General features: G+C 38.8%; 1 protein-coding gene across 1 annotated transcript in view; it reads right to left on the bottom strand.

Moving 5' to 3' along the window:
- The window catches only part of LOC110452693 (nidogen-2-like), a 36,206-nt gene extending 23,271 nt beyond the window's left edge, over positions 1–12,935 (bottom strand). Inside the window, exons 1-5 of the mRNA XM_021501346.1 lie at positions 12,588–12,935; positions 4,850–4,989; positions 1,134–1,275; positions 730–938; positions 81–175 (exon numbers count right to left, since the gene is read on the bottom strand). Coding sequence (XP_021357021.1) covers positions 81–175; positions 730–938; positions 1,134–1,275; positions 4,850–4,989; positions 12,588–12,797 — 796 coding nt within the window. The 5' untranslated portion in view covers positions 12,798–12,935. The remainder of the gene's footprint in view (positions 1–80; positions 176–729; positions 939–1,133; positions 1,276–4,849; positions 4,990–12,587) is intronic.
- Positions 12,936–18,075: the final 5,140 nt, after the last annotated feature.

Raw genomic sequence — 18,075 nt, 5'->3', positions numbered from 1 at the left:
TAACTTACCATCTCCATCCTCGTGTCCTCGTTCCAGTAACTTACCATCTCCATCCTCGTGTCCTCGTTCCAGTAACTTACCATCTCCATCATCGTCTCCTGGTCCGCTGATATCTCCTCCTAATGTATTGCCAATCTTGAACATCCACACTCCTGCTATGCCCACATTGGATTTCCTTCAAAATACGACACATATATTTTCATATGTTCATGTCTCAGGATTGTTACATTGTACGAACATATTTAATGTATATATGAAATCATTCCTAGTCCATAAGATGTCTAAGGGTCATATGTCATATGTGATATACCTGTCATGCATGTGATACATCATGTAGTGCGTGATACATCTGTGAAGTGTGTGGTACACCTGTGTAGTGCATGATACACCGGTGTTGTGTGTGATACACCAGTGTTGTGTGTGATACACCTGTGTTGTGTATGATACACCTGTGTAGTGTGTGATACACTTGTGTTGTGTGTGATACACATGTGTGATATATGATACACCTGTGTAGTGTGTGAAACACTTGTGTTGTGTGTGATATAACTGTGTTACTTATGACACACCTTTGTCGTGAGTCATACTCTTGTGTAGTGTGTGATATACCTGTGTAACTATGATAAACCTGTGTAATGTGTGATATAGCTGTGTTGTGTTTGACACCTATTTTTTCTCTGTAATACGTTTGTGATGTTTTATACACCTGTGCATGCTTGGTACACCTACTTAGCTAGTCTGGCCACTTCCTCTGTGCCTGAGAAAGGTAGTTTGGTATGAATGCGCCCCTCCCCAGAATCAAATGCAGCCTGGGCAGGAGGATCATTCTGTGACAGCTTCCCTGAGCTCCGGATCCAGTTAAGTCCGTCATCCAGGTAGTTAAAGAAGGCAAAGGAACTTTCCCCATCAGATGCTATCACAATTTGAAAAGTATTTAACTGGAAATAACAAAAACATGAATTGCAAATCTAGAACATTAATGTTTGATAACAATACCAAAACTATCTACAAGCTATATAGTTTATTTAGTTTTATGAAACTTTTTATGTCTACAAGAAAATAAATCAAAGTGCACAGCACAATGTTGTTGGTCCTCAGGAGACCAAGTATTAAGTTCATGCAGGGTTACTTACCGCTGTGTCATTGGTCCTAAAGAAACCCACATTGTCCCATGTAGCTACAAAAAGGGCTCGGGGGATGTATGTTTCAAAACCTTCAAACTGAGCCTGGATATCCTGAGCTGCCTTCTCTAGTAAAGCTGTCTCTGTGGATTCTCTGTAACATAACCAATCTTTGTTCACTTGTTTACATACTAAAAATAATCATATTTGTCTCTCATACATTTATTAAACAAAAATTGGAATAATTATTCAATACAAAACTACTAAAAAAGAAACACAATTTTCCTAGAAAACCTATACAAAGAGGCCCAAGAGAGTATGTATCGCTCACCTGGAGTTTTAAGCAATCATTGCAAAATATTTTCATTAATATTTTCCATTTTGGGTCTGTATATCAATAACAAGGGGTACTGATCCTGCCTAATAGCATGATTAAGTTCTTCATTTCATGCCAAGTAGTTAAACATATTATAGGGTCATGGAGTGTATAACAAAGAGGCTAAATCCTCAAGGGAGGGGTCAGACCACAGTCTGATTCAAGGAGCATGTTTTTATATATCTATAAATGCCTAGCAAATTAATAAGTAGTTTTAGAGTATATAATCTCATTTGTTTCCCATACATAGTTCAGGGACTAAGTTCAAATGTATGGGGCTAAAATCTGGGGCAAATCTTGGTTACATGGAAATATTTGTCTGTATACACCACTTAATATACCCAACAGTATTCATAGCTACTGTATACACCATCTAATAAACATCATAGTGTTTATATCTACTGTATACACCACTAAGTGTTCCCACAGTGTTTGTATCTACTTTATACACCACTAAGTGTACCCCACAGTGTTTATATCTACTGTATACACCACTAAGTGTACCCCACAGTGTTTATATCTACTGTATACACCACTAAGTGTTCACCACAGTGTTTATATCTACTGTATACACCACTAAGTGTTCACCATAGTGTTTATATCTACTGTATACACCACTAAGTGTACCCCACAGTGTTTATATCTACTGTATACACCACTAAGTGTTCACACAGTGTTTGTATCTACTTTATACACCACTAAGTGTACCCCAAAGAGTTTATATCTACTGTATACACCACTAAGTGTACCCCACATTGTTTATATCTACTGTATACACCACTAAGTGTTCACACAGTGTTTGTATCTACTTTATACACCACTAAGTGTACCCCAAAGTGTTTATATCTACTGTATACACCACTGAGTGTACCCCACAGTGTTTATATCTACTGTATACACAACTAGGTGTACACCACAGTGTTTATATCTACTGTATACACCACTTAGTGTACATCACAGTGTTTATAGCTACTGTATAAACCACTAAGTGTACCTCACAGTGTTTATATCTACTGTATACACCACTAAGTGTACCCTACAGTGTTTGTATCTACTATATAAACCACTCAGTGTACTCCACAGTGTTTATATCTACTGGATACACCATTATGTGTACCTCACAGTGTTCATAGCTACTGTATACACCACTTAGTGTACCTCACAGTGTTCATAGCTACTGTATAAACCACTAAGTGTACCTCACAGTGTTTGTATCTACTGTATAAACCACTCGGTGTACTCCACAATGTTTATATCTACTGTATACACCACTAAGTGTTCACCACAGTGTTTATATCTACTGAATACACCACTTAGTGTACATCACAGTGTTTATAGCTACTGTATAAACCACTAAGTGTACACCACAGTGTGTATATCTACTGTATACACCACTAAGTGTACACCACAGTGTGTATATCTACTGTATACACCACTAAGTGTTCACCACAGTGTTTATATCTACTGAATACACCACTTAGTGTACATCACAGTGTTTATAGCTACTGTATAAACCACTAAGTGTACACCACAGTGTGTATATCTACTGTATACACCACTTAGTGTACCTCACAGTGTTCATAGCTACTGTATACACCACTTAGTGTACACCACAGTGTGTATATCTACTGTATACACCACTAAGTGTTCACCACAGTGTTTATATCTACTGTATACACCACTAAGTGTTCACCACAGTGTTTATATCTACTGAATACACCACTTAGTGTACATCACAGTGTTTATAGCTACTGTATAAACCACTAAGTGTACACCACAGTGTGTATATCTACTGTATACACCACTTAGTGTACACCACAGTGTGTATATCTACTGTATACACCACTTAGTGTACCTCACAGTGTTCATAGCTACTGTATAAACCACTAAGTGTACACCACAGTGTGTATATCTACTGTATACACCACTAAGTGTTCACCACATTGTTTATATCTACTGTATACACCACTTGGTGGACAGCACAGTGTTTATATCTACTGTATACACCACTTGGTGGACAGCACAGTGTTTATATCTACTGTATACACCACTAAGTTTACCCCACAGTGTTTATATCTACTGTATACACCATTAAGTGTACCCTTCTGTGTTTATATCTTCTGTATACACAACTAAATAAACATCACAGTGTTTATATCTACTGTATACACCATTATGTGTACCTCACAGTGTTCATAGCTACTGTATACACCACTAAGTGTACCTCACAGTGTTTGTATCTACTGTATAAACCACTCGGTGTACTCCACAATGTTTATATCTACTGTATACACCACTAAGTGTACCTTACAGTGTTTGTATCTACTATATAAACCACTCAGTGTACTCCACAGTGTTTATATCTACTGTATACACCATTATGTGTACCTCACAGTGTTCATAGCTACTGTATACACCACTTAGTGTACCCACAGTGTTTATATCTACTGTATACACCACTTAGTGTACCTCACAGTGTTCATAGCTACTGTATAAACCACTAAGTGTACACCACAGTGTTTATATCTACTGTATACACCACTAAGTGTACACCACAGTGTTTATATCTACTGTATACACCACTAAGTGTACCTCACAGTGTTTATATCTATTTTGTCTTTAATCTACCTCTACATGTTTTTTACTAGAAGCTGAATACATACTAGGCACAGTTTTAGAATGTTTACATATAAAACAGGAGATAACATACAGTACACATATATACACGTGGAACCTACTCAGAGTAAATACATGTACACTACCGATAGTACACTTCAAATACACATTAGAATGCTGAAAATAGGCATAAGGAAACAAGAGACTCATAAATATGAATCAATCGCCTGGTTTTCATTTGTTTTGATGTTCCAAATTTATTTGACCTATGTGACCTTGAAAGTGGGTCAAGGTTATTCAATTTAACCAAATTTGATATTCATCCTCACAAGCAAGCTGCATCGACTAAATATTATTGAGCGGTGAATAATAGTTCATCTGAAGGTTTTTTTACCATTTGAGCCCTATGACCTTGATAATGAATCATAAAGTGTTGTTTTTTTTTGCGAAAATTGAAGGCGCGCAACCCTTGCCACTAAATTTGTTATTTATGAATATAAACTAATATAATTATCTGTAGACTAAATCGTTAGAAGATTTTAACGGTTTATCCACGTTCCGTTGGCCTTGAATGTTACATGTATGAGAACCCTCTACGCAAGCAAGCTACAGCAGTTGTGTATGGTTAGAAATGTTTACACAATTCATCGACCTGACGACTGACAACTGATGCTGCGCAATCCCGTAACACCTCACAGGAACTTTGTGAACTTGTCATGCCACAAATAAAACCCACCTGTAATATACGGATCCGGCGTGTGTTGTGTCTATGTCGGCCAAAAATGCTGCAATCAACTTAAACCGACTTGGAAGTACAAAATTTGCTTGATATACCGGCAGCTCCGATTCAAAAGATAAATGTCCATTATTGTTCACCTAAAAAAGAAAAGAATTCACATTTACATTATTGTACAGTATCATCTATACTCTGCTACGTATTTTATTCACACACAAGCTTTCATTCAAAGCAATTCAACTTGATGCAAACATAACGAGAGAAAAAAAAGCAAGCAAAAATGGTGATTTATATAATTATGTTAAGGCCTTGTGTATGGCCATGTGTAGCATTAGACGCCTGAAGTCGCGACCCCGCCTTCAAGCCCACCGGGATTCAAATGCTGTTAAACTCTAGATCCTTCGACCACTGGATTTCTATTTCAATATTCCTTATTTTCAAAGATCATATAGTTTAATCCGGGAAGACTGGTCAAGCATTTTATCCTGCCCTATAGTACACGGTAACCCATAAGACGCTGGCTGTATCTATACGTCTCTAGTTGGAGATGCCATACAGTAGATACAGCCTTAAGAGATGCTACTTCTTACACAGTGTTATAGGTGATCACTGATAACCTATACCCACTCACTAATTTTGGTGCCACAAACTACTCTCACAATCAATCCGATATTTACATACACCTGTTTCCTATTTTACTTATTCGTGTTTCTTGTTAGACAAATTAAAGGCCATGCCACCTGCTAAGATAAGTCTTGACATGGTAATATGAATAATCAGTTTCAAATGCTCACAGCAGGCACGTGTTTAGTGTCTGAGCCAAACGTAGGGAGCCATGTGGTGTGCCGAGAAAGTCCACTTACAGAAGCATGTCTGGGTCAAAAGTACGATTTGTTCCGATAAAAATATATATAAAAGTTGGGAACATCCCCGGGAGCTGAACGCCATACTTGAGAATAATCAAATCTATCGACGGATCATGTGCGTTAATCTTAGGTATCTGGACAAATGTTGACGGATATCCTCAAGACACGGTATACCAATGCAGATATCTAGTAATAACATCTTTTATTATTATTATTGTCGTGACATAGTTTTCATTCTAACAATAAAACTGTCCAACCCTTTGACAGCCTGCTTTGAAATGAATACTAAGTTGCAACATAGAAAATTCGAATTTTGTTATTATTTTGCGACGTCATTTCTGTCCTAAGAGGTTGATAATAATCATATGCTCTCACGGACAGGGTGTATGTAGGACTGACCCTAATCGTATGCCCTAATTATCCTAATTGTATGCTCTCACGGAGAGGTCGTATTAGAAACATGCCCTCATGCACAGGCCGTATAAGAGACTTATCCTAATCGTATGCCCTCGCGGAGTGGTCGTATGAGAGACATGCCCTCACGGAGAGGCCATATTAGAAACATGCCCTCACGGACAGGCCATATTAGAAACATGCCCCCACGGAAGGTCATATTACAGACCATTATAGTTTATACTTTTCATATGTATCTTAACGCGAAACATGGGTGACTTACATTATCTATAAGATATAATATACAAATGATTTTATAGCTTATATGGTATCCGTGGCATTGTTACGGGTTTAGCATATGTTCCACATGTATAAGGCCTGTTCCCACGGCGTCAACAGGATACTACGACTGGACTGACAGCTGCGTAGCGGGGTCATCTGTCAATCAGCGAGGCAAACGTCATCAGTGGTGTGATACTAATTGTTTTCTTATTTCATCATTGCAAGGCAGTAGATTTAACGCTGAATATCGTACACTATAGTTCTAAACACAAAAAAGAAGTGGGGAAATACAAATTATAAACCATACTTTTACTGTATATTCCGTGATCTAGAAACATATGTAATGGTAGTTATACTATATTGTTTTGTTTTGCCAATCTTTGGTTGAGGTTTTCTCCTCTCAGAAAACATACTACATTGTTAGCTTGTTTCTGATAAGACATCACACATGGATTCTGTATGATACCAGGAAGTCTGTAAAGTATTATAATGGTCTTTTGTATGATGTTAGGAGTCTGTTGTCCGTGTCTCAGCTTCCCCGCTCAGCAGCTACTTCCGGTTTGTGGTTGCAGTAACTGGGATTCTGTGTTTGGCCTAGTAAGGGGTTCCTCGAACACTCGCCATGTGTGTCGGAACAAGTGTAATGTACCCATATTTTATGATGTTATGAATGTGATTGATAACGATGGCTGGTACACACCGTTGGTGTTAAATGGTCCTTAACCTTTGATTGAGTGCCAATATAGACAGTACCGACACTGTCACAACGCTGGAGGTGTTCCGGAGGGGAGTTGGGGTAGGGACAATGACCTCTAGCCTTTCATGAGGAGATCAGAAACAGACGAGATCCTTGTTAGAGCCACTAAGGGTTAGATTTGACACCATGTGTACCAGGCTCGATTTACTTCATCACCTGAGTCATCATATAGACGGGATCCTGTTAGCAAGCCAATTCCAAATTTACATGTAGACCTGGGACAGACGTTCCCTATATAGACAGCTCTTCGACCGGAATATTCTCCGTTACGTGTATATACAAAAATGTATTAACATTTTCTTTGTACTATCCTTATAAAAATAAACTTACCAACCAAAAGTGTTGTTATAATCCAATAACAACAAGATATATTACACGTGGAGATTTTCCAATCGGAAACTGTTGGAGTCTTTAATTTCCGTTCAACTGTTTGAGAAACCAATCCTGTGACGTTAAATGAGAATTTTGACGGAAATTCCCGAATTGTTTCCAATGGACGTTCGCTGTCTGACGGTACTGATATTATTCAACCATAGAAAGCACGAGATTGTTCTCGCAAAAATGGCTGTTCCGTCACCTGCTAAAACAGTTCCGTTCAAGTGTATTCTCCAAGAGGTATTACCACGCGTCATAGAATATGTTTAAAATGTCAAGTCCTTAAATATTCATCACTGTATGGCAAGCTATTAATGCCATGATCCGATTTTTGACGTAATGCTTATTGTAACGTCATAATTGTTAGGCTAGATACTACAGACCCTCTCTGGACAGATAGCTGTTCTATTAATTGAACAAGCATATACGGTAAATAAAAGGATTGTACTAAATAATGAATATTAATACATTTCTTGAAGTGTAATTGAAATTTCATAAGAAATGAGATTCTTAAAATAGATATAGGCATTGAACTGCTTTCAATTGGTATTCAGAGGCAATCTAACTGCCAACTGGACAAAAAGCAATCGAATGAAGCGCTTCATATTGGATTTGCCTTAGTCCAATTAAAATTCATATTGCCTCTGAATGCCAAATAAAAGCAGATGTGTGCTGAAATAATAGGCATGATCTCCAACGACTTGGTTTTAGGTCTGAATATCACCTAAGTTAACATGACAATGGCCAATGATTTGGCCACGGAAGGACCAATTTAACGTGTCATTGTATACGGTAGCATGTACCGGCCACCTTTTTTTCTGACAAAAACAACTAGTCACTAGAATATCTGGGAGACAATAGTCTAACTACGAGTGTCAAAGGATCCGAAGTCAACATGATAACTTGGGGTCCCTAGGGAACCAATGGGCTAACGAGTATACGTGTGGAGGTAACGGGCCATAATATAACCGGGGGTGTCAATGGAGACAACGGGGTAAAGAGGTACCTGGAAAGCAACTGGCCATAGAAGGTCCGGCGGTGTCAAGGGAGAAAACTGGCTAACCAGAGGTACCTAAGGAGACATGGGGCTAACCAGAGGTACCTACGGAATCATTAACCAGAGGTACCTAAGGAAACATCGGGCTAACCAGTGGTACCTAAGGAAACATAGGGCTAACAAGAGGTACCTACGGAATCATTAACCAGAGGTACTTAAGGAAACATCAGGCTAACCAGAGGTACCTACGGAATCATTAACCAGAGGTACTTAAGAAAACATCGGGCTAACCAGGGGTACTTAAGTAAACATCGGGCTAACCAGGGGTACCTAAGGAATCATTAGCCAGAGGTACCTAAGGAATCATTAACCAGAGGTACCTAAGCAATCATTAACCAGGGGTACCTAAGGAAACATCAGGCTAACCAGGGGTATTTAAGGAAACATCGTGCTAACCAGGGGTACTTAAGGAAACATCGGGCTATCCAGAGGTACCTAAGGAATCATCACCCAGAGGTACTTAAGGAAACATCGGGCTACCCAGGGGTACTTAAGGAAACATCGGGCGAACCAGAGGTACCTACGGAATCATTAACAAGGGGTACTTAAGGAAACATCGGTCTAACCAGAGGTACCTACGGAATCATTAACCAGAGGAACTTAAGGAAACATCAGGCTAACCAGGGGTACCCAAGGAATCATTAACCAGGGGTACCTAAGTAATCATTAACCAGGGGTACCTAATTTGAAACATCAGGCTAACCAGCGGTACCTAAGGAATCATTAACCAGGGGTACCTAATTGGAAACATCAGGCTAACCAGCTGTACCTAAGGAATCATTAACCAGGGGTACCTAAGGAAACATTAACCAGGGGTACCTAAGGAATCATTAGCCAGGGGTACCTAAGGAATCATTAACCAGAGGTACCTAATTGGAAACATCAGGCTAACCAGCGGTACCTAAGGAATCATTAACCAGAGGTACCTAAGCAATCATTAACCAGGGGTACCTAAGGAATCATTAGCCAGGGGTACCTAAGGAATCATTAACCAGGGGAACCTAATTGGAAACATCAGGCTAACCAGCTGTACCTAAGGAATCATTAACCAGGGGTACCCAAGGAAACATCGGGCTAACTAGAGGTACCTAAGGAATCATTGACCAGGGGTACCTAAGGAAACATCAGGCTAACCATAGGTACCCAAGGAATCATTAACCAGGGGTACCCAAGGAAACATCGGGCTAACCAGGGGTACCTAAGGAATCATTAACCAGGGGAACCTAATTGGAAACATCAGGCTAACCAGCGGTACCTAAGGAATCATTAACCAGGGGTACCTAAGTAATCATTAACCAGGGGTACCTAATTTGAAACATCAGGCTAACCAGGGGTACCCAAGGAATCATTAACCAGGGGTACCTAATTGGAAACATCGGGCTAACCAGGGATACCTAAGGAAGCATCGGGCTAACCATAGGTACCTAAGGAATCACTAACCAGGGGTACCTAATTTGAAACATCAGGCTAACCAGAGGTACCTAAGTAATCATTAACCAGAGGTACCTAAGGAATCATCAGGCTAACCATAGGTACCTAAGGAATCATTAACCCTAAGGAAACATCGGGCTAACCAGTGGTACCTAAGGAAACATCGGGCTAACAAGAGGTACCTACGGAATCATTAATCAGAGGTACTTAAGGAAACATCAGGCTAACCAGAGGTACCTAAGGAAACATCGGGCTAACCAGGGGTACCTAAGAATCATTAACCAGAGGTACCTAAGGAAACATCAGGCTAACCATAGGTACCTAAGGAATCATTAACCAGGGGTACCCAAGGAAACATCGGGCTAACCAGGGGCACCTAAGGAATCATTAACCAGGGGTACCTAATTGGAAACATCAGGCTAACCAGCTGTACCTAAGGAATCATTAACCAGGGGTACCTAATTGGAAACATCAGGCTAACCAGAGGTACCTATGGAATCATNTAAGGAATCATTAACCAGAGGTTCTTAAGGAAACATCGGGCTAACCAGAGGTACCTAAGGAAACATCGGACTAACCAGGGGTACCTAAGGAAACATCGGGCTAACCAGAGGTACCTAAGGAATCATTAACCAGAGGTTCTTAAGGAAACATCGGGCTAACCAGAGGTACCTAAGGAAACATCGGACTAACCAGGGGTACCTAAGGAAACATCGGGCTAACCAGGGATACTTAAGGAAACATCGGGCTAATAAGAGAAATAGTGTTAGATTTTGTAGCTACTATGTAACCCGACAATCACTCAAATCGGTACTTTATCATCTGATGTATTGTTCGGAAAGTAAATTTCAAAAATAAAAGAACAAGAGTGATATAAAGACGATATGACGCGGAGGCTATGTTGGCCGAAGTCGTTCTATGATCTGGTGATGAGTGCTGAAATGATGTTGGTCATGGTCAAGGGGAAACATAATTTCATGAGACGTACACATTGTGGCAATTCACCACAAATAACCCGAGAACAACATAACAGTTATATACGTATAACCACGGAATTAGATTGGTTATCTAAGTACGTGGTATAACAAATCACTATCGTCGTAAGCAACATCTCCGAACTTTTGAAACTCTTAGTATTGAGTTAGTACGATGGCCGACAAGAGCCTGACAAAAAGATGTGAATTTTCATATATTTTTGTACCATGGTACACTTTTATATGGTACACAAAGATATTAAAATTCAAATTTTTGTGTACCACGTAAAAGTGTACCATGGTACACAAAGATAGGAAAGCAGAACTCGCTGCTTTTGAATCTTTCTGTACCAAAATAACGGCCGAAAACAGCCATGGTACAGAAACATGTGAAACCAACAGACGAAAAGGTTACCAAGTATGACAAATTACACTCTGATAAGGCTGTCATCACATACAATGAAATGTTATCGCACGGAATGTCTGTTATTTTTATTACACCAAATGAGCTACCAAACTATTACTTACTCATTTAAATTGAAATCAACTATTCAATATCCTTTACCGAATTTTATAAATGTTTTACGTTAAAAAGGAAGTCATTATGGATTATTATTCTAATACTTACATTTCTAATATGTATTCTATCTGCTTCAACTTCTCAAATGAAAGTTCTGGTCATAGTGTCCGATAACAACGTTCCGATGCTCTGGTGGTACACTTTTTTCATATCTATTTGTACCGTAGGTGGTACAAAAAGAAATGAAAAAAAGTGTAACGCGGTACAAAAAGGAGAGAAGCTTTCATACCTTTTTGTACCGGGCAAAAGTGTACCACGGTACAGAAAGATATGAAAATTAAAATAATTTTGCCGGCTTATATCGGCTGTTGGTACATATACATGTGAAATTAAAGAGTATTTTTGTAAAGTTGTTTATAATCTGTATGTACCATGGTACACTTTTACATGGTACACAAAGAATTGAATTTTCATATCTATGTGTACCATATAAAAGTGTACCGTGGTACAAAAAGATATGAAAATTCATATCTTTTTGTCAGGCTCTTGTCGGCCATCGTAAGTTAGTGTATGTAGCAGAAAGGTAGCGAGGTACTGTCAAGTTATCGCGTTGAGCAAGATATGAAATCGGACTGAAGACGGGTTTTTACCATATCAGAAATGGAGAGACCCCCCCCCCCAATCGAAGTAAAAGAAGTTGAGGGGACACCACATCTTCACATATGTTGGATATTCCGTATTACACACTAAGCTTAACCACATTAAGGCGAAGCTGTTAAAATAGGACATTATGCATTCTATAAATAACGTTATTCCAAATTGATGTCTGTCTATAGCTTCTACAGAAAAGTTAACGGACTTGGGGGATTTGTAAGGGTTCCTATACATACAATTTATACAAATATGTATATTGAGCATACCAGTGGTGCATGATACAGTACTACCCCGGTACGAGCCTCTCGTGTCGGGGAATGTTTGTGTAGGAACTCTACACATCGTTTATCTCTGGTACTGATGCTGAGAGGAGATTCTCTGTATCCTCGTGTCTGTGAGACCTCTAGTTTATATAGATGTAGTACTCACGTATACACTATAGTAGGTTTTGTCGTAGAATACTATCGGCACAGTAAGAGGTACTTCATCCGAACTGATGTCGTCCCCGGGGTCCAGAAACGTATCACCACGTTGTTCTCCAAATGGAAATAGTAGTTTCATAGACACGGCTTTTGTTACATATCCATAATTACTCAGAAACACTAGCAGCACACTTAAAAATATATTCATGAACTCCATTGTCTTGCTTTTATAAGTTCCAAAGTTCCAACAGCGTGGGTCTCGGGGTTAATCCATAAACGAAATGCTGGCTCTAATCTATAAATAGCGGTTATTAGTGGTAATCTGCTTAGCTCCTCGCGGACTCCCCCTTTACTCGCGTATACGTTTAGTCTCTCGGGACCCGCCTATGTGATTGGCTACCATAGATGAGCAGCGTGCGCCTGGCACATTTCACCAAAACTAGGGTCAAAGTTGACTAGTGTTTAGAATCGGAAGTTCTGAAGGGTGCTCAGCTGGGTGTCTGGCTTATTACCGGGTTAGTGTATGTATATATCAACTCATTGAAGCTGTCAAAAATCTGTAGTTCGTCACTATGGCACCCCCTGCCTTCCTCCTGAGGGCAGGGAAGCCTCACTCCCGGGGTTTGACTGATCAGGCCACTGTATAACAGTAGCGGACCTTAATGTGTTCTAGTCCTCCTGGTTTTAGGTCTGCTATCTGGTATTAGGAATGGATTAATTAAAATACACATCTTATCATGTTCTAATCCAATCAAATGTGTGCTATAGCTTTTTCAAGTTCTACATTATACTTTAGTACTGTAAAAATATAATTGTATACAATGTGTGTATTGTGATGTACATGTATTGTTTACTAAATAAATTAAACAAAATTGAACGGTATATGTGTTACGTATATGTATATAGGAAGCCTAGGGATTTACAGTGTTAAAATATTTGGTTTTAATTTTTGAAATCACTCCTAATTTGTTTTTGTCGGAATTGTTGACATCATTCAGTTATCCAGATTTTATACAGTTAACATTGGCTAATATATATAAACGCATTAAACATATAATATTAACTTCAATATCACGGCATATATTTATATATCCTTTTTTAAGCTTCTGCGTGTATGTCTAACAGTACATCGAAAATACTGAGAGATTTATATCCGGTAACTGGTAAGGCATGACTGTGTTTTGAGATAAAGATTAATCGTTTTAATCTGTAGATTGCATTTAAAGTTACGTTTATATATATAATTAACTAAAGGTCCTTATTGTGTGACATTTTGGAATAGTGACTGCCCCTTCATCATAAATAGGACAAGCTTTAAGGACTGCCGAGACTATCAACGTCATGCGATCCTGTGGTGTGTGGTCTTCACAAGAATGGTGCGATGCTCACACCATCAGCGTCTGTATACAACAAGCACGTGACAAAGACAGACAGTTGGATCCCCATGTGTTGGTGTTGACCAGCTAACAAACGTTTCTTGTTGACTTATTCATGAAGTAAGTTATCTTCTAGCTCATGTAACTCATTATAATCGCCTTCAGAGTTATCTACGGTGTTTGATTACCCGTGAAACCCTGTTGTGTAAGCAAGAGTTGTTTACATTTAGATGTTTGGTCACATGTGGTCCGACGTAACGTCGTTTTAACATTATCTGCGAGTCACTTTTCGGTCGATTCCCGCCTTTTTAGGTAACGTTAACTGAAACAAATATAACAAGACAAAAATATCTCATAGGTAAACATCAATGGAAAGCCTGCTGCTTGTAGTGATGTTATTAATCTGCATTTCGTTGATAGATTGGTTGATGATGGAGTGCGCGAAGAATGGCATACATTGTATGAAATTAAATGTATCTAGACAACTAGTGAAGTCTAATTGTCGCAATTGTATTAATTAATATTTACACATCGTAGATTAAAAGGACGGATAAAATGTGTGTGCATGATCTTTCCAGTGTGCGTTTAACCTATTTTTAAAAATATTCAAACTTTTTGCATTAACCACTTCAGCTGATAAATTGTTCCAATTTGGGACAACACGATTGCTGAAAATGTTCTTGGTGGTGTTTACGCGGCATTGTTTCTTAAAGAGCTTTAGCTGGTGACCTCTAGTTGCCGGATAAGTGGATTCAGTAAATAATTTAGACTTGTCTGCATCGTCCACACCACTCAGAATTTTGTACACTTGAATCATGTCAGCCCGAAGTCTTCTATATTCAAGTGTGGGCAGTCCTAGTCGTTTTAGTCGATCTGGGTAAGGTAAGTCTTGCAATGCAATTTACCTTTTAGTTGCCCGTCGCTGTATGTTTTCCACTGAATGTATGTCTTTCTTTAGGAGGGGTGACCATATTGTGGAGCAATACTCAACATGAGGTCTGACAAGTGATTTATATAATAAAAGGAATGTTGATTGATTTAGAAATGTAAATGTTCTAAAAATAATTCCTAACATTCTGTTTCCTTTGAAGACGGCTGCAGACACATGTTCGCTAAATTTGAGCTGTTTATTGAATGTCACTCCGAGGTCTCTCCCTGTCTGTTTTTACACTCCGAGGTCTCTCCCTGTCTGTTTTTACACTCCGAGGTCTCTCACCTTGTCTGTTTTTTACAATCATGGTTGTGACTCCTTCGTTTGTGAAGTTGTACTGGCTATTGCTGGATGTGTTACCAATTTCCAAGTGTTTGCATTTCTCTAAATTTAATTTCATGAGCCACCTCTCAGTCCATTCACACACTTTGTTGGTGTTAATTTGTAGCTCTAACCTATCCTGTGGTGTAGATATACTTGAGTATATTTTTGTATCATTTGCAAATAGCTTCATTATACAGTTAACTGATTCTGGCATATCATTAACATAAATGAGAAACAAAATCGGCTCGATAACACTTCCCTGGGGGACCCCGCTTGTCACATTCTGTACTCTCGATAAGGTTCCATTGATAACAACTCTTTGTTTCAGATTTGTCAGGTATTTCCGTATCCAGTTGCTGACTTTACCTACAATGCTTCTAGTTTGTGTAGAAGTAGCCTGTGCGAGACCTTATCAAAGGCCTTACAGAAGTCTAGGTAGATGACATCTGTATTGGCCCCCTCATCCATGGCAGTTGCCCAGTCTTCCAGAACCTCCAGGATTTGATTTCTGGTGAACAAGCTATAATTGTTCAGGTGTTGCAGAATTTTGTCTCTAAAAATGCGGTGAAGCAATTTACAGGGAACAGAGGTCAAACTAATTGGCCAATTGTTTTCGCTTGTTTGGTCGAGTCTTTTTTGTGTATTGGACAAACATGTGCTCTTCCATTCTGATGGTAGTTCAGATTCCTGGATGGATTTGTTGAAGATGATTCTGAGAGGTTCAGAGATCTGGTTAGATGTTTCAAAGAAAAATTTATGATGTAAACCATCTGGTAATTCAATGTTTCCATCTTCTACAAAGACGCTTACAAAATACTCGTTCAGAACATTAGCTGTTTCAACATCTAAAGTGGTTAGCTCATTGTTTGGTCCTATAATCCTGGTTATTGAAATTTTGGATTTTGTTTTGGATCTCACATATTTCCAGAATGGTGGAACATTTGAGGTTATGTTTTCTGTTATATTTTTTTCGTAGTTTTGAAGAGATTTGCGAACAGTAAAAGTTGCTCGATTCCTTGCAGATTTGAATTCTTTGTAGTTCTCTGGTGTTTTACAGTGGATGTACTTGAGCCAATTTTTGTGTTTAGTTCTTATTGCATTTAAGGAGTCTCTGTTGATGTACGGTTTTGTCGTGGTTCTTGTTCTTGCTTTACTCACTGGTATACATTCTCTCGCTAGATTTTTTAGATATACAGCAAAGTAGTTCCAATAATCAGTTGTACTATCAGTTAATGTGAGACTGTTGGTGTTTAGTTCTGAGATTATATCTCTGATGGCATTATAGTCTCCTTTGTGAAAGTTGGGTTTGTTGAAATTGAGGATTGGTGTTATTGTTTTACATGTTAATTCTAAGGACAATAAAAGATGATCACTTTTTCCTATACTTGGATTGTAGGTTAATTCCCTCATCATTTCTTCCTCGTTGGTGAAAATGAGGTCTAGCAACGATAGGGTCTGTCCATCTCTTTGTCTAGTTGGTTGTTCTACATGTTGGAACAGGAAGCAGTCACGGACTTTTTCTAGAAATCGTGTTGCTATGTGGATGTTGAGTTGGTAAGCCAGTTTATTTCTTTCATGTTGAAATCACCCACTATAAGTAGATGAGTCGGTTTGGAGTCATACAGGTTTCTTACAAATTCAAGTAGTGAAGATTTATTTGTGTCCACACTGTTGGGGCTTCTATAAACACAAGCTATTGTGAGAGTTTCTCTCTTGGCTAGATATATTATACAACAAACATATTCATCAAAGGATATATCCCATCTTACTTCTTCACATGTAATAGATGATTTGAGAAAGTTCCAAAGAATGCTTGATAGTTATCAATTTGGTAAATGTGCTTGTCTAGATGTTGTCTCGTAAACTTCGGTAAGATTTCTGTTAGACATATAATGGCTGGGTTTATTTGGTTCCTTCCAATTTCACCTTTTTCGAGAGAGAGAGAGAGAGAGAGAGAGAGAGAGAGAGAGAGAGAGAGAGAGAGAGAGAGAGAGAGAGAGAGAGAGAGAGAGAGAGAGAGAGTATGTCCACATTTGTGTATGCAACTTTTAGGCTGTTAGTTTGATTCTCATGGTTAACGTTAAAACCGATAAAACGTGTACCTATACCTTTTCTGCTGCTGGTGAAAGGGATGTGACCTCATGGGTGACATAGCTTTCCCCTAAGAACGAAGAATTTCTTGAAGAGTTCGGTGGTCGCTGTCAACTGTTGTGTCGTATTGTACTCGATGTCACAAGGAGCCGCATTATTTGTACATTTGTGTCCTAGCGTTATGATCATTAGATCACCGGAAAGTAAATCATATATCTAATATTTAATGCCAGTAGCACGGAATTAGGAGCGAATGTCAAGCTTTCCACAGATATAAACACTCAACAGTTTAACTCAAAATTACGATATTAGGTACGGTAGCGCCTCTAAGTAATCCGGAAAGTCGGTTACCTATGCTTATAATCCCAACATGCTTTATTTATTGAGAAAGGAGGACAAGTTATATTGACAAGTCTCGAGAAAGGACGATGGCAGACATTGGAGGTACGATGGAGAGGTGAAAGAGGATAGATTGTAAAAAAAAATCTCGATAGATGATCTGGGGAATCGAAAAGTGGAGGAGGGCGGAGGATAGGTTAACAGACGCGTAATCAGTAGACTAATTCTGTGTTAGGTAAATATTACAGAAATATGACACACCCTGCTTTATATAATAAAAAAACCCCGTGCAAACTCGTCTCTTTTGCCATGCAGTGTGATATAAGAAAACTATTTTAATAATACAACGCTAAAGCAGCTCTAACTCATGAATACACACACATTATACTGGTTACCCCACTGTCTACACACTGAAGTCGATGGAGACCAAAGTC

Source organism: Mizuhopecten yessoensis, unplaced genomic scaffold, assembly GCF_002113885.1.
Source record: "Mizuhopecten yessoensis strain PY_sf001 unplaced genomic scaffold, ASM211388v2 scaffold6821, whole genome shotgun sequence".
NCBI classification, from domain to species: Eukaryota; Metazoa; Mollusca; class Bivalvia; order Pectinida; family Pectinidae; genus Mizuhopecten; species Mizuhopecten yessoensis.
The sequence above is the reverse complement of the archived record's forward strand: the minus strand, read 5'-3'. Positions and strand labels throughout refer to the sequence as shown.